Source organism: Musa acuminata, chromosome BXJ3-9, assembly GCF_036884655.1.
Source record: "Musa acuminata AAA Group cultivar baxijiao chromosome BXJ3-9, Cavendish_Baxijiao_AAA, whole genome shotgun sequence".
In the NCBI taxonomy this organism is placed as follows: Eukaryota; Viridiplantae; Streptophyta; class Magnoliopsida; order Zingiberales; family Musaceae; genus Musa; species Musa acuminata.
The window spans coordinates 4,179,573-4,200,117 of record NC_088357.1 but is presented as its reverse complement, the minus strand read 5'-3'; the positions used below and the strand labels follow the sequence as shown (position 1 = coordinate 4,200,117).

The 20,545-nt window shown below is 38.4% G+C and overlaps 2 protein-coding genes across 2 annotated transcripts; one reads left to right on the top strand and one right to left on the bottom strand.

Annotated features, from left to right (window-relative positions):
• The first annotated feature begins 1,641 nt into the window (after positions 1 to 1,641).
• LOC135649847 (protein VACUOLELESS1-like) lies at positions 1,642 to 12,512 on the top strand. Its single transcript, XM_065168731.1, has 15 exons — positions 1,642 to 2,607; positions 4,467 to 4,760; positions 6,279 to 6,418; positions 7,405 to 7,510; positions 7,596 to 7,688; positions 8,135 to 8,224; positions 8,309 to 8,422; positions 9,113 to 9,220; positions 9,325 to 9,398; positions 9,490 to 9,544; positions 10,388 to 10,569; positions 11,018 to 11,147; positions 11,211 to 11,313; positions 11,640 to 11,737; positions 12,100 to 12,512. Exons 1-15 carry the CDS (start codon positions 1,831 to 1,833, stop codon positions 12,262 to 12,264), a joined length of 2,529 nt encoding a protein of 842 aa, XP_065024803.1. The 5' UTR covers positions 1,642 to 1,830; the 3' UTR covers positions 12,265 to 12,512.
• A 599-nt stretch (positions 12,513 to 13,111) lies between these two features.
• LOC135649878 (3-hydroxyisobutyryl-CoA hydrolase-like protein 5) lies at positions 13,112 to 17,261 on the bottom strand. Its single transcript, XM_065168806.1, has 15 exons — positions 17,052 to 17,261; positions 16,887 to 16,970; positions 16,715 to 16,783; positions 16,557 to 16,617; positions 16,385 to 16,458; positions 16,206 to 16,289; positions 15,979 to 16,063; positions 15,464 to 15,549; positions 15,141 to 15,262; positions 15,003 to 15,063; positions 14,571 to 14,669; positions 14,088 to 14,189; positions 13,636 to 13,677; positions 13,414 to 13,520; positions 13,112 to 13,338 (listed from the first exon to the last, which is right to left on the bottom strand). The coding sequence occupies exons 1-15, from the start codon at positions 17,079 to 17,081 to the stop codon at positions 13,293 to 13,295; spliced, it is 1,152 nt and encodes a 383-aa protein (XP_065024878.1). The 5' UTR covers positions 17,082 to 17,261; the 3' UTR covers positions 13,112 to 13,292.
• Between the last annotated feature and the right edge of the window lie 3,284 nt (positions 17,262 to 20,545).

Below are 20,545 nucleotides of genomic sequence, written 5' to 3'. Positions count from 1 at the left end.
GATAAAAGAAAGAAGTAAAGCATGGGCACAAGGCTCCCTGTGTTATGGACCCATATCGCTCACGCAAGTCATCGGGGGTCTCACCCCATAACCACAAATGAAGTAAAATTTGTAATAATATTTTACAGTAATAAAGGGAAAAAAAAAAAAAAAACACAGATAGTCCACAGAGGCAAAATATGCAAACAGTGCGTGCTTCACTCTTTTCCTTCTTTTACAAGTTCTCAAGGAAACTATTACCACTACACTATCGCATCGATTATGGACCATAATAATATATCATTAATCTCCTAGGCCTTTGTCAATTTCTTATTGCTTTAGACTTGCCCAGACTCTTAAAGTGGAACAGATATCATGTCATACTTGAAATCTTGAATGGATTGTTGCTCTGTAAATAGGTTACTGTTTGTTATTTATTGTTTTAAATTGATCATGTATTTACTATTTGATGCTTACTTATATATAGATATATTTGGGATTGTCACTAAAAACTAATTATAGCTTAATGTCACATATGCATTGCATAAAAGTGCCACATTGTAGAACATTGTGATAAGCAAAGTGACATGCTAATTATGTTATTAACAAAAATTCTCTCACAGGGAAGAAGAATCAACCCAAGTTTAGACTGTCTCCCAAGAGAGTAATCAACAGAAGAAAATAATTCCCGAGAGTAAAATAAAGGGCAAGATATGATAAATCGAGAAGCATAATACAATAAAAATAAAAACATGTTAAAAGAACAATTAAGAGTTCCTTATCTATGAATTAGAAGGGGTAATTTTTATTTATTCATATGCTTCAGTTCTATATATTTCCAGTATCCAGTCGAGAGCTGTAAATGATAAGCAGCCTATACAGGCAGCTTTTTATTTCCATCGTATGCGTGGGTACATATGCGGCACGTTCCCAAGTAAAGTGAAAGCAATTACATTGTATCTGAATATTCTGTTATTACGATTTCACGCATTCGCAATCATTCCAACACAATCCTCTCCACAAGTCCGTAGAATCATTTAAAGAGGTAAACATAAGATCGAACAGTTGGCATGCATTACTAACAACCACTAAACTTTCACATTTTAGCTCCAAGATTTAACATAACTTCTTGGCCTGTTTTACTTAGGCATAAACACCGCTCAGGGAGTAATAGGAAATTCTGAAGGAGCACAATTCTGTTCAACACCAACAAAAGAAACAGGTAAAGCAGGAGGAGGGAAGAACAAATGGAGGCAAATAACAGTTACCGCAAGGATACCACGCCCAGTCTCCTTCCACCAGCTCCTATACTTCCTTGGGCCACACCTTCTCCGGCTCCCCATGAACAAGAAACAGTCAAGAACGAAGGGGAGATTGCTGAGAGGGTGGAGTCGAGGAAAGAGGAGGAAGGTTGGCGCGAACATGAAGAACGAGGAGGAGCTTGGCTTCATACAAACATAACCCGGATCCGCTAATGTCATTTCGGATCGAAACGTCGGATCAGGATTAATTAAGAGAATAATCCGAATCCGATAATCTCATATCGGATCAAAATTAGTCACCGTGAATGAGATGTAGAAAATCCATTTCTCTAACCCAAGATGTAAACGGAAACGTCGGGTCAAGCCAGCCTTTTATAGCGAAGCATCGACCCGGTCTCGATGTCGCGCAGCTGTGTGGGTTCGGCTTCTCGGCTTTCCAAGGCTTCTAGCGCCACAAGGAGAGAGAGAGAGAGAGAGAGAGTCTATTCTTGGCGTCCTTTTCCTTAGCCCCTCTTACCCTTCTCTTCCTCTTCGAGAGAGATCTAAGATCTAGGGTTTTCCGCCGATCCGCTTGGCCGGAACCCCAGCCATGACGTCCGTCTCCGTTGCCGGGGAGTGGCAGCTCCTCTACAACCGCTTCTACCGCAAGCTAACCATCTACACGATGCAGTGGGGCCGCATCGACCTCTCCCGCCACCGTATCGCCGCTGCACCCTTTGGCGGCCCCGTCGCGGCCATCCGCGACGATTCCAAGATTGTCCAGCTCTACGCCGAGTCCGCCCGCCGCAAGCTCCTCATCTTCAACGCCGCCGGTCGCGCCCTCGCCTCCGCCATCTGGGACCGCCCAGGCGGCCGCCTTGTCGGCATGGCCTGGACCGATGATCAGGTCCTCGTCTGCGTTGTCCAGGACGGCACCGTTTACCGCTATAACGTCCACGCCGAGCTCTGCGCCCCCCAGTTCTCCATGGGGAAGGAATGTTTCGGGCAGGGCGTCGTGGATTGCGTCTTTTGGGGGAACGGCATGGTGTGCATCACCGAGGGGTTCCTGATCTTCTGCGTCCCCGACTTCAAGAATCCGGTGCCGTGCAGGCTCTCTGATCCAGGGATCGATGAGTATCCGCTGTGCGTGGCGGTGATCGATCCGCAATACACGATGTCCGGGAACGTGGAGGTGCTGCTCGGGGTGGGGGATCACGTGCTGCTGGTGGAGGAGGATGGGGTGCAGCAGTTGGGGGTCGGAGTTGGGCCTTTCCAGAAAATGGCTGTCTCTCAGAATGGGAAGTATCTCGCAACATTCACACATGATGGCCGGCTTCTGGTCATTTTGACGGATTTCTCCAAAATCATCTTTGAATACACCTGCGAGGTCAGTTGATGTTTGTGCTCTGACCATCTTCCTTATTTCTCTGTAGCATACCCATCTGTCATTATTCTAGTCAAGGATTCAGAACTAGTACAACCCCATTTCTGAACCTGTGATCGGATTGCTATTGTAACTGTATCAGCATATAACAAGAAATCCATCCTTCTTCATTCTGAAGACAGCATCATATTTTAATCTTGATGTGGCCTAGCATTCTGAAGATAGTATCAGAACTATTACTACCCTAGGTTTGGGCGTCATATTAGGTTTACTTTTGTGTCATCTAGTATCTAGATCAAACCATTTAATTTGAATGAGGCTTTTCATTTGTTCCTTCTTTTCCTGGAGATTTTAAGTTCATTATATTTTTTTAGGCAACTCTTCTACTTGTTGGTTTTGGAATCATTATTGAGTAGAATTAATGTGATGAGTCCTAGTTTATTCACATACTTTGTCAGGATGCTTTTGAATCATTAGGACATTCAGTAAGACCCTAGTTACTCTATAAATACTTAAATTGTTTCTTATGGGCAGCAAATTCTAAATTCAGACTTCTTTAGAATCTTATGTCTTGTTCTTATTATTTTGGACTTGTGTATTAGGTAGATATCCAGTTGAATCTCTCAGGATAGAGGGTCTCATAAGAGATATAGTGTTGTGCCAAGTTAATGATTTTTGGTTCTCAAAAAGACAACTTTAATAGGTCAACATTCTTGCTTCACTTTTTCCTAGTTCTAGCTTTCATGTTTTGTAGCAGTCATAAGCACCAAGGGCAAACCTACAAATCACGTGAAGCATTTACTTTAGTTGTCCCTTTAAATGCCCTTGTCAAATAGTTCAACCAATCATGGCATTTCCTTTGACATATTTCCTATGAAATTTTACTTTTGATATCTTTGTTATTAAGTTCTATTTTTTGCATTGCATTCTAAATTTCTAATAGAGGAATTTGTATCAACACTAACATCATTTATTTGTTCTTTTCTAACATGGGTAATGGAATTGTGGCAAGCCACACCTTGGCATGCTTACATTGACCTATAATTCTCATACATACATGGTCCTGTGTTTTAAGGAGGGGACTTCCTACAATCTGAACTTAAAGAACAACGTGCATGTTTTGTTTTGGAGTGCAGTAGGTTTTTCCTGGAGCTTGTCAGGTTCTTTAGTTCAATAGATTAATTTTGTTCAATGAGTTCTGTTTATTCTGTATATCAGGCTCTTTTTGGTAGTTATATATAGGATCAGTGATTTTTCTGAGTTTGACATGCTTTTAAACAGAATTTGTAGTTTGTAATGCTTTTTAAAGAAATGTCAAAACTGTGAAATACCAGATGTACCCCCAGTGTAGACTGTAGAGTCTTCTGTCATTGTGGCGTCTAGGGAAGGGTCAATGTACGAATCATTGTGCCAAGGCCCGCCCTCACAATCTTGAAATACAAATTAAATGTGTCTACATGCTATCCATGTGTAAATAAACACTTCCACATTTACCCACTTTTCACAATGGAACATTGAACATCTTGCAGGAATCCTATACATGACATACATATTCATATAAAGTTCCTTTTTCCCTGCTGCCTTATTTGGGTTCCAGTCTTTATATCATTCCACATCTCCATTAACAAGCTTAGGATACTTGAGGTGGACATACTCTTTTGTTGTTTATTTCTTCTCATTGAAGATATCCATCTGTGGTTGTAGGCAACTTTTAAAAGTAAGCAAATGTTGTAAGAAAGGAAAGAAGGAAAGAAAGAATGTATATGCTTCAAATTTCAACCATACTTTTGCTAATGAGGCAACTTTCATACGTGTTACATGCTTGGTAATATTTCATTACAGATATTAAACCTCTTTTGCAGTCCGCCTTACCTCCAGAACAGATATCTTGGTGTGGGTTGGACAGTGTGCTACTCTATTGGGATGAAAGAGAGCTTCTTATGGTGGGTCCTAATGGAAATCCAGTGAGCTATTTGTATGATGAACCGATAAGACTCATTCCTGAGTGTGATGGAGTGAGACTTCTTTCAAATTCAAGCATGGAGTTCCTACAACGAGTTCCTGACTCTACTGTTTCTATCTTTCAAGTTGGCAGCACATTGCCAGCAGCTTTGCTATATGATGCTTTGGAGCACTTTGATAGATGCAGTTCTAAGGTATCTTGCTAAGTTTTTCAACATATTGGAAGTATTTTGTCATGTTTTGTTATCCATCCAGTTGATCACATGTTTTGGTTCTTGCCCGATTTCCTGCTTTTATAATTTGAGTGTTCTTTGTATTTCTTTTGGACTCGTACCTGATTTGTTAAAATTTTTCATTTTGTGAAATCAACACATGATTACTGCTTCATGTTTGCAAATTGGACTGTGGGATTTCATTGCACATTCTGTTTTGCTATATATTATATTATTGAGTACCTGAGATTCTTTGGTTTATTTTGTAATGATGGTGATCTTGATGTTATTTTCCTTTTAATGCTGCTGCTTTCTATATCTACTAGGTTAGCTTTGGCAAAGGTATCTTGTCTCTTGCCCATTTGTTTGCTTTGCAATTAGACCTAGACTTTGTGACCATTTTCATCCTTATAACATGAACTTGTTTAGAGACCAACTGTCATGAATGAGTCTCATCATAATTAAAATGCTTAAGGCACATCGTTATTTTTTGTAATATGATTTTGGATTCTATTCTTATTAGAATTAAATAACATAGTCCTACTTTATGCTTGGATTGGGTTGGGGATTTTTTTTTTTTTTTTTTTCTGTTGATAGGATTTTTAATATTATAAGTTAACAAAGGAAAGCCTTTTGATGGGATTTGTGATATTATGTTAACAAAGGAAAAAACCTTATCCTTTTTCAATACTAATTATCATGAAAGTTTTTGTTGAGTCTACATTTAGGATGTTCTTTGTCCAAGGTAAGACTGGAGTCAAATGAATACTTGTTAACTAAATGGGATCTACAAGGCCATGTCACCCTGAGCACATTTCTCTCTAATTTTCATGATTTTACTCATTTTTAACTTTTTTGTCCTTTAACACCTTTTCTAAACCTTCAGGTTTCACTGTCAATCTCTTAATTCATCTTTACCTATTATGTTTATGCTATTTTCTGCTTTTTGAGCTGACTTATGCACATCAAAATTGAGGCTAAGCATCCATTTGGGCTAAAATGCGGTTCAATAGTGTGCTTAATTATCCATCATAATTGGACTTCTACTTTTTAAGTTTGACTTTCTGGTTTTATTGCTTCCCTGGCCCTGCCTATGAACATTCCAGAAGTAGATTAGGATTGACTTAGTAACCCACCAGCTACTCTGTTGTTTCTTAAATATATCTCCATACTTTAAAAGTAGAAAAGCCACTTTTAAATAAAGCTTTGCTGAAAGAAAAGGCATGGTTCAAAAAGTTAGTTGAATCATGTTTTAGTTTTAGTTTTTTTTATATTGAATAGTCGACAAGGAATTCAACTTTGAGGTTGTTGCTGTTATTTTTTGAAGTTTGTGGTTATTAGATTATGTCATAGAGACTCTGGTTCGTGAAATCATGTGGCTTCACCCTTGCTTTGCATTATTATGAGGCTACTCTTTGTCAGAGTAATATTTGCTAGAATTACTGTTCAATTTGGGGAAGTGATCCTATTACTTATTATTTATCTGGTGTCACTTGACAGGCTGATGAAAACTTACGATTGATCCGATCCTCTCTGGCTGAGGCAGTTGAGACTTGTATAGATGCTGCTGGGCATGAATTTGATGTTTCACGCCAACGGACATTGCTGAGAGCTGCTAGCTATGGTCGGGCCTTTTGCAGGTTGGTTATCACATAAATCAGCACTCTTTTGGCAAAAGGAAGACATGAAATGCTATAGATGGATATTTCTGCGATCAGTTTACTGCTTTTTTTTTGTCTATGTTTTTGTGAATTGTTTAAATGGTTCAGTTGAGCTTTGGTAATGTTGTTATTGTTATCATCGGTTTGTCAGCATGCATTTTTTAATTTCTGCACTCAGTTTTCTACTCTGTTGGTTCATTATTATCTTAGATTATGGATGTAATTTATTATAATTCTTGATTAGTTTTGCAGAGTAGCTCTATATGTAACAGAGGCTGAAAATTCCTTCAATATTTACTCATCCTGTACACTGATAGGCAGATATATGCAGAATACTTTTATATTTATAGTCATAATTGTATTAACTAAATTTTACTTAACATCTTCTTCCTCTCTCTGGCCAATAATGTAATAGAACTTTGGTTATTGGTTTGGAATTTTAATGAATTTAATAAACTACAGACTAAGGAACCTTATTGCATTTATGGCTGTCGTTCAGTAACTTTAAAGTAAAGGAGTTTTGTACCTACTTATATTCTTTTGATGTAAGTGGTTGATGTCACCTATGCTTTATGCCTTTTTTCTGTACTTGTTTTGGTCTATATGCCCTAGAAATGTTGAAGTATATAATAGTTTCTCACAGTTGCATCTTGACAACCATCTTACTATTCAAGGTTTTGAATACGTCTCAACCATACTTAGTATTTACCGGTCCTACCAAGTGCCACAATCAGAACATATATCTCAATAACATTACCAAACACTGTTTTTCTGTGTGATCGTTTTCCTTGACTTACAAAGACTAAAAGTCATCTTCTGTTCAATTTTTTGGTTGGTTTATTAGATTTAAAACATCAAAGGTCATGGCAACCCATGAAATTTTGTGGTAGTCGCCTTTTTGTTTCTAAAGAACAACTTATTTTCTGATTTTTATCTTGGCAATGATATCCAGTTGGCTTTGGCAGTCAGTTTCCGCGAGACCATTTTCAAGAAATGTGCAAAATACTACGAGTACTAAATGCTGTTCGCAACCATGAGATTGGTATCCCCCTTAGCATTCAACAATACAAGGTCTTATTTCGTTTGATGACTGCAATTAATTGTTGGACCCTTTTTTTTATTAAGTTGAGTTAACCTCAAAATATTCTTTACTCAGTTGCTTACTGCACCAGTATTGATTGGGCGGTTGATCAATGCCAACCACCATCTTGTGGCTTTGCGAATTTCTGAGTACCTTAACTTAAATCCGGTAGTCCTCTTTATCCATATGACTTTTTGATGTTTGTTTTATATACTTGTCAGCTGATGTCTAATAATGAATTTGTTGAGGAATTTACTTTTATATTTGAAGTTATTGGTACTAAATATGCTGAAGCTTGTATTAGCGAATTTCATCTTTTCTTGAATATTCCGTTCATAATTAGTCCATTAATTTGTCAATCTATAAAATGATTAATTTTCTACCCATCGTTTATTGGATGCCTCCTAAGGACCTGCCTGGTTATTAAGTTCTACAAGGTACATTCATATTTTTCAAAGATAGATGACCATTTGATATGAAAGGAGAATAAAAGATGATAATGAAATACAGTGCTAATTATCTATCATGGGAAACTGGTTACTTCATATGCCATAGTGGATATAAAAGGCTGTTATTGCTCATGTTAACGTCCTTTTCTTGTGATATTGATTTAGGAGGTGGTTATAATGCACTGGGCATGTGCAAAGATAACCGCTTCACCAGCTATTCAAGACTCTGCTCTTCTGGAAATCTTGCTTGACAAGGTTTGTGTTCTGATACATAAGAGAATCTACTAACTTAACTGTTTACAGTGTGTCTCACCGGTCAACCTGGCATTTGTGTTGCAGCTAAAATTATGCAAAGGCATATCTTATGCTGCGATTGCTGCTCATGCAGACAACAGTGGGCGCCGAAAGTTAGCTGCAATGATTGTTGATCATGAGCCACACTCTTCCAAGCAGGCATGTTAAATTGCTTAACTTCAGTTCTTACATGTGGTTCGTGTGAATAATTTGGTTTCTTTGACAGATAACTGCACTTAATGTTGTGGCAACTTTTCAGAGATAAACAAAATCTGGGAACTTTTGAGATGATTCCATGGATTTTGATAGTATAGTTGTTTTTCATTTGGCCTCTCTACATGTTTCCTGATATTTTAGTTAATTTGGAGTTTGCTGTTCACATGTTATAGATCCATTCTCAGTAACTGTCAGCTAAAAGGTAGCAATAAACTTGCAGTTCAGATAAAAATTAGTTTCAATGACACCACAGGTGTTAAGAGTTAACCATGTCTTTCTTTTGTTATAATAGTTTGACAGAATATGCTTGTTCTATTTGAACATTATTGTTTTAGAGGACTTCTCAGTATCTTGGATACTTCAGACACTGTTTTACTTTAGATAATGCTTACATTGTAAATTTTGTAAGCAGGCTCTAGTTTGGCCACTTAAGTCAATTTGTTGTGACTCACAAATATCTAGAAATTTCTCAAGTATTTGTGTGTGGTATCTGATGCACAGAACTAGCCATTTGTTATTCATGCATTGGTGGCGTATGCAAGGCTCAGCATTTTGCTGGTAGAATGTATTTTGACAATTTTGTCCTTGAACTTCTAAAAATAACACTAGCAGTTGTGTGTCTACTTTTAACAGGTTCCTTTACTACTAAGCATAGAAGAGGAGGATTCTGCCCTGGTAAAGGCAATTGAAAGTGGTGATACAGACCTTGTCTATCTTGTTCTGTTTCATATCTGGCAGAAGGTATTGCTGTTGTTGAAACTAAAATTGCATTTAGTTTGTGTAAACTATTTGGTTTGTGGGCCTATACCCATTATGTGAATCGTAATTTATGTCATGTATTGCAGAAGCCGGCTTTGGATTTTTTTGGGACGATAAATGCAAGACCTTTAGCTCGTGATTTATTTATATCATATTCAAGGTAGTTTGAAAAGTTAAATATGGGGGTAGCTTCATTTCAAGCTGTTGTTGAATATTGTTCAATATTCATATGTTTGTGTCTGTGTTTGTAGGTATTATAAGCATGAGTTCCTGAAGGATTTTTTTCTTTCCACAGGTCGACTCCAAGTAAGTGATCAATACATCTTAAAAAACTGGTTGATATATTTAAATCTTCTATATCTGCCAAACCATTTTTTAGGCTACAAATGTGTAGATGTATTTTTAATCTTTTTATTTGATGTGCTATATTGCAGTTGATACTTGATAGTATTTGACTCTGTTTTTCATTGATGACGAACGATATGGAATTTAGAAGACAAGTGTAACTGGAGTTATTAGAAAACATTGCTAGCTTGTAAAATGTGGATTCTTTGGCTTGACTCCTAATTTTCTTGATATTTTTTACCAGCCAGCTGAATAGTTTTGGTAAATAGAGAACGCTATATGTTGCCGTATACCCTTTACTATGAGGCCATCATTTGTTCTCATGCTACTTAAGTGACATCAATTTACGCATAGTTCACACGTAATTCTGCTTAGAGAACATTGAGGATATATCAGATATTGTAAATGGGCCTCAGTGTGTGATGAGGTTTTAAGAGTTATTTTATGGCAGAATGCTAGACTACTGTTCAGTTTGTGTAATAATGCAGCTGTTGTCACTAAATTGACTTGTGTTTTCTTGTGGTCGTTATAAATTAATTATTGTGTTTTCTTAAAAGAATTCATCCAGGATTTTGAGGTGTCAAAGACTCAAAATTGCTTGATAATTAATTGTATCTACATAACTGTGAGAAAATTTAATCTTTTAGTAGATAAGAGGTTTGAGTATATGTGATTTTTTATGTTTGCAAGTATTTAGAAGATATCTATCTATACTGGCCAGTCCTCCTTGAAACCTGAAAATTATCTGAGGCCTTCTATTTAATTGTATATGGTCTTTATATATGTAGAAATTGGGCTTTGCAGGATGTTGCTTTTCTTTTGTTAAAGGAATCATGGAAGTTAGAAAAGAATCCAATGGCAAGCAAAGGATCTCCCCTCCACGGTCCACGGATAAGGCTTATTGAGCAAACTCAAAAACTTTTTTCTGAAACAAAGGAACATAACTTTGAATCAAAAGCTGCTGAAGAACATGCAAAGTTGTTAAGGTAAGGTGATTTTATTAAACTGCTTCTTTTTTTTTTGACAAGTGGTACATTTGATTGCTGGTGAACCCACTCTTTTTTGGATCACCATACGTAGGGCAGAATTAGTTTTTAGCTTGTAAACAATGTCCTACGAAAATGGGATTCATGACTTCTGTTTTGTTAGGACATGGAATCATCCTTTTCCACAATTTTCTTTAGCCAATACATTGTTTCTAACTTTTTAGTTGTATTGGATTTTCTTTACCACAATGTTGGACGCTAATTTGCATTGGGACCTCAGTTGCAGAAATAACCACCAATAAATTATTAGAATATGAGAACTTGATTCAAAATGTCTTGCAATTTAATTTCTGATGTTTGATCCCATCAACATCTGTATGATTTATATGTAAAGATTGGTTCTTACTGAATATTTTGCACTAACATTTTGCTTGCCATCTCTTGAAAGACTGCAACACGACTTAGAAGTCTCCACAAAACAGGCAATATTTGTTGATTCTAGCATCAGTGATACTATACGAACATGCATTGTGCTGGGAAACCATCGAGAGGCAATGCGAGTGAGGACAGAATTCAAGGTATTTTGGATTTTACCTTTGGATGGTATTTTGGTGTGTTCTTTCATGAAAATCATATTGTAGGTTTCTGAGAAGCGGTGGTACTGGCTGAAAGCATTTGCGCTCGCCACAGTTAGAGACTGGGATGCACTTGAAAAATTTTCAAAGGAGAAGAGACCACCTGGCGGTAAGATGACTTGTACCCATCCTTCATGACTTCATTCTGGCTTATTGCGGTCTCAAGAAATGTTAATGGGATCTTTCTCTTGTTTTGTTTTATTACCCATCCCTAGAAATGTTAGACGCCTCAATGGTTTTGCACCAAACGTGAATGGGATCTTTCTCTTGTTTTGTTTTATTACCCATCCCTAGAAATGTTAGACGCTTCAATGGTTTTGCACCAAACGTGAATGGGATCTTTCTCTTGTTTTGTTTTATTAGCCACATGCATCATATATTGTGCATCATTAGAAGTTTAAATCTTAATATTTTCTTGTTAATCTTAATTGACAGGCTATAAACCTTTTGTGGAAGCATGTATTGATGCTGATGAGAAAGCAGAAGCCATCAAGTACATTCCAAAACTTACAGAGCCTCGGGAAAGATCAGAGGTAAATTTTTTTTGTCATTTCTGGCTAATTTTGTGTTTTAGTAAATAACCTTACACAAGTGTTTTTCTACTCAGACAAACCTTGCAGAAACAGTGTTTTTTTTTAATCTCTATTCACTGCTATATCACTGTATATCCGCATAAAAATGAATTGTGCATTAGCCTTGAGAGATTGGTACTTCATGTATATATGGTTTATGATACTGTTAAGATGAACATGATGGAGTTATGCAATCTTGCCTCAGCAATGAGGTTTGTAGCAAATAATCTATCCAAACTTTCTAATTGTCGGGCACCAGCCGTCTTTGATATTTGGAATTGGTTTACTAGTATTATTTGATAAAAGAGATTCCTAACTTGCAGGCATATGCACGGATTGGCATGGCTAAGGAAGCTGCTGATGCTGCTTCTCAGGCTAAAGATAGTGAACTGTTTGGCCGGTTAAAGCTGACTCTGGCACAAAATGCTGCTGCATCATCCATTTTCGACACCTTGAGGGATCGTTTATCATTTCAAGGAGTATATTAACAAGACTTTTTCTTGTGGCTTATGCTTCAAAGGACTTCTAGCAGGCATCTTCTTGTGTCTATAAGCCTGCCTTTGTGTTGTTTTTAGTCTCTCGGATGCCCATCCATCCATCCATCACCAGTGTGCAGGTCATCTCATGAGAAGGTTTGCTTTGTATAGCAGCAACAATTTGTTCATCATCATATTTTTCCAAGATACTTGTTGTTTTCTATTTTCTTGGTTCAAAATATATATTCGGTTGTCTATAATCAGGCCTTTTGTGTCTAATGCTTTGTGGCTTTTAGTCTCTCAGATGCCCGTCCATCCATCCATCTCCACTGTGCATGTCAATCTCACGAGAGTAGGTTTGTTTTGTGTTGTTTTCTTTTTTTTATTTCTTGGTTTATGAGAGATTTGGTCAGTTGTATTTCTTCTTTTTGGGGGCATTTGTTCTAGAATCTTCATGGATAGTTGTTCCACAGTGTGACCTTCCCTCTTCCTATAGTGCCGTTCAGTTGGTCTCTGGAGTCATCTAAAGCTCTTTCGTGGCTTTTCGATGACCCGAAAGGGAGGGATTTAGTAATCTGTTGGCACGAGGGCGTGTTGTTAACGCTAAATTATTGACCGGCTTTGTAGTAGTAAATTACTATCCCTGAAGATGTGGACCACAAATCGATCTGGGGAACAGGTATGATAAGATTCAATTACCAGCCTAAAATAGCAGACCGAGATAGTCACGGCCAATTTGTTACAACAGATGTTGATTCGTCCAAATCTTTGATGCGTTAAAATATTGTAGGTCTGGTTTAGGGGAACAAGGACTTCATGATGGTCCACTTAAACAAACAACAACACGTAGAGGCACGTATTCAGCTCCAAGCTTATTGTAGATGCATTAAAATATTGTTGTACAACAAGGACTTCATCCAAACACACCACCACTGACGACATTACCTATTCATCTGAGCATAAAATTCTATCTTAAATTCTTTATTTGTGGTGCAAAAGCGGAGCGATGCCTTCACCGGCTATTCTGTGGCTGTGGGCTCTCATTTCAGGCTTGGATAGACCGTGTCCTCGTACTTCCCACTCCACCTGTAAAATGATACGTCAGGCAGGAATCGAGAAACGAAGTTGAGGGGGGGTTGGCGTTCAAAGTTGGAAGGTGACCTGCTCTTTTCATCGGTCGGTATCTGAAGTTCCAGTTCATCAGCAAATGGTTCAAAAACAAGGTCAACTTTCTCGCGGCTCACTTCTTGGAGGCTCGACGGATTCCACTACATCACCATACATCATCAGAAAGGCGAGTACTACTTAGCATAGTCATGCACAGAAGAACATGAACATTCACACATACACACACAGGGGGAGAAGAGAGAGAGAGAGATATACCTTGGGGGCGTTGTCCTTATCGATGCTGAGTGCTCTGATGCCCTTACCAACCAAAGAAAAACACAAAGGGAAACAAGAATCAACCATCAGTTTCGTGTCAGCACAAACCAAGAGACGTCTAGGAATCTACTAGTCTGTCTCTATTGAAAGTTCCTCCTCTTAAGGAAGAATCCCCATTAAAATGAAAAATACAACAACAATCAGAAAAGTCGTCAATTTTGTCTGCTGCATACTACTTTTGGGAACGTTGGAACTGAAGTCTCCCACTGAGAGACGCCATTACATAGTCTTCGACTCCTCTCTTTCCGAGTTCCCACTAAAATATGAAATCTAAACTTATGGAATGGTTCCCCACTGTCTCGCTATAACATAGTCTTTTGACTCCTCTCTTCCCGCATTCCCACTAAAATATGAAATCTAAGCTTGGCATGGAATGGTTAGAACATATGTACCTCGTAAACATCAGAAGAAATGACTGATCTTAGCAGATTCATGGTGAGTCTGAATTCATTTTTTAGACATTCAGCTAAAGTTCGCTTTCTTCCTTGTCGAATCTGCAAATGCAACGTAGCCAAGTAAGACCCTTTAAGTGTTGGATCAAGTCAAGATGGAGAAGAAACCAGAACCAATTATCTGCTAATGCTTTGCAATACAAGACCACAAATACATAAACATGCATCATGTCAGGGAAACCTCAAAATTTTTACACTTGATATTATTGTCAATCAGACCGAATTTCACTCCTAATTTACATGCATTAATGTGCAAATTCAATGCAAAAATAGGCACCTAAGAAGTTAACTTGTCCATACGTAAATGCAGAATTATCATTTTGTGGACTGCGCTTTAATGTTTCCCTACATTCCATCCAATCAGTTAAAATATCGGTATGGTAATTGAAATGCATATATAAGGAAGGTTGCAAGATTCAGTACGGATTTTAATGTTATCTTCAACCCAGTGGGAGAAGATCTCTTTAGCCCTTTGAGAATAGGAGAGATCCATTCGTTTCCGTCCATTTTTGACTCAGCTTCCTGCAAAAGAAAAGGTGAGGTAAGGTTCACGTCATTGTAACACGTAGATGTGCTAACCAACAAAATGAACCTAGCTATTGGAAGTGAAGTTTATTTATCGTGTATGCAAACGTTAAAATCAGTGTTCGCTCCATCGAGATTTGCATCTCGAAGATGAAAGCAGTTTACATCCACCTCAATATCTTCAAATTCATAAAATTTAAGGTAAGAAAACAGAAATTCCAATTCAGAATATGATCCTATAGATAATATATGGCATCCAAGAGATCACTGCAGCAACTAATAAAGAGAACATCATTAGGTTAATGCAGTAATTAATTGAAGAAAACTCACAAATGATTTAATGATCTCTTCCACAGACTCCTCGCAGAAGCATTTATCAATTGTTGATAGCCTACAGAAGCCCACATCTAAGATATTTTCCAAGGATTAGAAAAAAAATATGAACCACTAGTGATTGTGAGCCTTTACTTGTTCAAGATGCTTTCTTCATCAGGCTGAACATTTAGTGAAAATTCTTCCACTATTGATCTGATAGAATCCTCGTCCGTAGAGCTCAAGTTCACCAAACAATTTTCTAGCTCATGCAATTTCTGCAATTAACATTTCACAAAATTCCTTCAGTGTTCTTCATCTAAATATGAACGGTCACCACGGTTGAGGAACACTTGAAACACAAATAAGGGAGTAAAAAAAATGAGACGATAAAATTAAAAGAAAAAATAACCAGCACACCAAAGCGTTGACCTGAACATAATATGTCAAGGGGACAAACAATTATTTTGATATTTTACCTCTGATGGAACAAAATGTGTTGCAAGTCCTGCTGCAATCATTTCCTTCCCATTCAATCTTGCACTAGTTAAAGCCAAGAACTCCCCTGTAAATCCATTCAGGAACCAGAAACCAATGGGTTATCAGAGAAACATAAACCGGCAAAATTAAAAGACATAAAAGCTACAGCTATAAAATGCAATTAATTAGAAAATTAACAAATAAAACGCAGCTAAATCTTTTTGTTGTAGCTCTTGGAATCCAAAACTCCCTAATTATCAAAGACATGGTTTGCTAAACCGGCCAGTTCCATATGGTTAGACTTGTATTAATCGGTCCGACCCTCGGTCAATATATCAATCACCATAATCGGATGGTCCGATCGGCTCTGATTATATATATTATATACATAAACTAAAGCTCATGTTTTTTTTTTTCTTTTCCTTCTTCCTCTCCTCCACTCCCTCCCGCAACAGTAGAGCAGCACGTTCAGGGGTTGATTCAGAGAACCATCATCTGAAACTTAGAAGCTCACCCAAATATCCAGGAAGGCGTGGAAGAATATAAGAAAAGCTGCAGTCTGTATGAAGTCCGATGCTTGCTTCAGGCACACTAAAAACCTGCCGGAAAAGAAATAACAGCTGATTACCCTCTTCCAGGGTCAGCAATTTTTTTTTTCTATGATTTGGATTCAACACAGAAAAGGTTACAATCATAAAAAAAATTGTAAGCATCGCCGAGGGGAGATCAATTAATACGCACCGTTTTCTCTGTGACGACAGAAATTTTTGTTGGGACAACCATAGAAGCACCTCCGCCCATGACTATTCCATTAGCGAGGGCAACCTGGGCAAATCGAAGAATAACTCCATGAAACCGAAGGTCAATTAAGTCAAAGCGGAAGCTCCGTCTCCTCCAAAACCAAGCAAAAGGTCAATTACCATGGGTTTCTTATACGTGTGGATGTGATAACACAACCAGTACATTCTGTATACCACCTCAAGGCAGGAATCATCTGCCAAAACCATCCCAATGTTTTATCATCAGCACAAGAAAGCAAATTATCGCACCAAATCTGTTAAAAGCTCGATCTTATCGTTCCAATTTGCAAACCTTTTCTCCCCTCGTAGAACATCTTCAGATCGCCACCCGCACAAAACGCACGTCCGGCGCCCTAGAAACAGAGGACAACCACAGAAGAAACCACGTCAACCGGGAACCGAGCGAGAAAGACTCGAACGAAGAGAAAATGAATCAGACCCCGCACACACCTTGAAAATGACCAGCTGGGAATCGTCATCCTTCTCCCACTTCTCCAAGAACTGAGCCAGGAGAAAAACCTGCAACCATCGATTTCGCCATGTTTCTCAGTCCGTAGCATAAGAAGCAGACGTGATCGGATCACGGCCAACAAACGAAAGAAACCACGAACGGGAAGCCCACCACTCTGGACGAGATGACATTGAGCTGCCGAGGGCGGTTCAAGGTGATCAACCGCGCATGCCCTACCTCCGCTGCAAGAACGACCTACAGAGAAGATCGATCCATCGATCGATCAGGAGATCACGACAAGAGAAGAAAGGAGAGCGTGATTCCGATCGGGCGTACCTCCTCGGAGTTGCTGTATTCTCGAGCCATCCCAAGGTTGCAGGGCGTAACGGCGGTTGTTGGGGAGGGGGGATTCTTGCGGTTCGAGCAGTGGACACACAACTCGCAAAAATGACGCTTATAGGAAAGAAGGCGGTGGTTGTTGGTGGGGGTGTCGTCGGACGGAGACAGAACAAGGCCGTCAACAAAGCTTGACGGTTCGTCACGTGGGGGTTCGGTGACAACTAACGCCGATCTGCTGCTAAACGACGACCTAACTGGAGCAAACGCACCCCAATTATCTAGTTGGCATTTCATCATTAATATAATTATAATGTTAAAAGACAAAAGAAAATGAATTTAGATATCGTGAACGACTCCTGCACAAGTTGGTGGCGATACGCCACGTATGCTTAGACCGAGTTGAACTTTTAGCTTCGCGGATCATCCATTCTTCACCTTCACCTTCACACACAACAAATAGACAACCGGAAGGATGAATTAGGTGCCATTTTTTTCCCAAGCCACACCATTTTCGATCGAAAATAACGTGCCATCAAATTTGGTTCATTCGACTCGGTGCAGTTGTCTCCAAGGGAAAAAAACTTACATGATTTGGCCAATTATAAAGACTTTGAATTTTCAAAGATGAATAAGATTTTATGGGATGAATGAGACATGGCAACAGTAAGTCAACGGTTGGTATTCCCGCAATTCCGTGTGCCACCTTCCGTACCAGTTGCGTTTGAAGGATCATCTTTGGCTGTGGGAAGCTCGAGAGAAGTCTCGAGATAAAGATTTCCTTTGGAAATCTTCTGATGAGATATAGACGCTTGCTTGAATGCATCGAGGAAAGGAAACGCTCAGCTGAAGAAAATACACGTAAACGTTAGCTTGTGATCTGAAGTCGCATCGCATGTGTAGTTATTCTCTGTGATGTGTATCAGCATGGTCTTTGGCTTCATATATATGCTGCCTATCTCAACCTGTTGTTGATCCAAGTCTGAGATCTATGATTCGGTCTGGAAAAGAGGGTCTGGAAGCAGTCAGTATGAAGACGAAGTAGAATGAAGAGGTGTTGTTCCCTCCGGTACCAAAGAACACGGGATGGATCATCAAGAGATTGGCCTGTGATTCTCTGGAGAGCTTTCAGAAGTGCCTCACCATATCCTATTGCAATCTAAACAGAAATCACTTCCCTGTAAAATATTTAAAGAGAATGAATGGTTTGAGGAGAAGATATAATGAGCTTAAAAAGAGTCTCTTCGGAGAATTGAAGAACGGAGAGAAAAAGTACAATAAAAAGCCAAAACTAAGCCGGTTTGATATCTTTCCTGCAACGATTAGAAATGGCACAAAGGTTTGCATGCATTCAGATCAAGTGAGGTTGATGCATTGACGGCATGCAATGAGCACGTGTCTACTGGTGTTGTTTTGGAGCGCAACGACAGGGAAAGATATTATATGTAACCTTTTGTGTAGAGAGATTTTATGGTTTTCTTTACCACTTCTGATCACTATATCTATATTAGATTTTTTTGAATGATAATTTTATTATTCTTTTGTTATATGTGGATAACATGTTAATTATTGGTCAGGATACTAAATAAATTATAGATCTAAAAGGAGAGTTAAGCAAGGCTTTTTATGTAAAAGACTTTAGTCCGGCTAAATGTATTATTGGTATAAGGATTATTGGTGACAAGAAGAATAGTAAACTTTGATTATCTCAAAAGAGATATATCGAAAGATTCCTGATAGATTTAACGTGAACAAATCAAACCCGTTTGTTGTCCATCATTATTCTACGAGTGACAAAGATAAAAAAGATACTACTTTATGCTTTAGCAGTTGACATTTTCATTGATATATGTCATGGTACGCATAAGGTCAAACATTGCTCGTGTAGTTGGTGTGGTTAATCGATTTCTCTTCAATTCTAGAAAAAAACACTAGATAATGATTAGATGGATTTTCAGAAAATTACTTGATGTCATTTTTGAGAAAGCAATACCTTCATTGTCAAAACTAAAAAATGTGTTGCTTTGCCTTCCATAAGTTGAATATATAGTTATAATAGAAGCTTGTATAAAACTCTTACGGATTAAAAGTTTCGGTGAATAGATGTGCCATGGCTGGTGAGTCAGCACAGCCTGGTCCACGGGTCAATGTCGTGAGTCTTTCTGTCGATTGGGCTGGATGCCGAGGTTGATTGGGTATATTATGACAGTCAAAATATTATTCATCTTTGTAATATTTTTTTAATCGAAGCATATTGATGCTAAGTATCATTAGATTCGAGATAAAAAAATATTTATGATGTTTGCCACTTTCCTAAATTCTAACTTCGTATCTAATCTTTTCTCAATACACTTAGACTCAACGAAATTAATAAATCAAGCTTCAAAACCACGATCCAACTTGATGGGATTTTGTTAATTTTGTCAACTCTATATCATTGATTTAAAATGTCTCAGTCAACCATACCAATCTTATTCATAAAATAATTTGAACTTAGAATCTAAAAACTACTATTTAAAAAATATATAACCATAGATCAATTCTCATAATCTGACTAAAGGAGATAAATTAACTCCATCGAGTCTGAATTATAGAATTAAAATACTTAAATTTAAATTAACAGTAATGCATACCAAAATAAATTGATGTACTTCCATCCATACCGTGGGACTAAACCAATCTTAATTTCTTATCCTTTTATCATTTTGTGGGCCCAAATTGGCTGCTACGAGTGCACTCAACGGGGGTGCAGCCATGCAATTTTAGCTGCAACTTTGACCACGTACGACATGCATGACACTGCAGGAACGATCGAGAAAATGTAGGATAATGAACTGCATGTATCGAAGCCTCAAAACAAGTCCTGTTGGTGACAATCTTATAAATCTCGATCAAAACCTTATCATTTCCGTCTTCTCGCTAGAAACCTTGGTATCATTGATCTCGTGTCTTCGCTTCTTCCCAACACGATCTCAGTTTGCCACCAATGCAGTCATCAACCTCGAACTATTCATATTTATATCTTTATCTTTTTCTTCTTCTTCTCCTTCTCGTTGTTGTGGCCTAAAGCTCTTGCCTTGGGGAGTGATCAATAATAAATGATGCTGCTGCCCGTTACACGGCATGTGAAGATTCCCGACACAGGCGCTTTAAATGCGGCTCAGCAAAAGCTCCTCCAAACGACCCAGGAATGGCAGCCTGCAGAGACAGATATAGAGAGAAGAGAAAGAGGGAGAGACAGCAGACTAACACGAGCTTTATGCGTATGAAGACAGCAGCAATTGCAACCGAGAAGAAAGCAAGAGGCAGCCTTCGCTTCTTTATCTCTCTCTTTTCTCTCTTTCTTTCGTGTCTGAATGTACGATGAGTTCTTCGGATTGCTTGAGAGATGGAACATCTGATCCCACACCCAATGGAGGCTACCGGACAACACTTCCACGTCCCCTTCACGTCGCTCCTTCCGGTGCATGCGAGTCTCTCCTCTGGTGAACTTC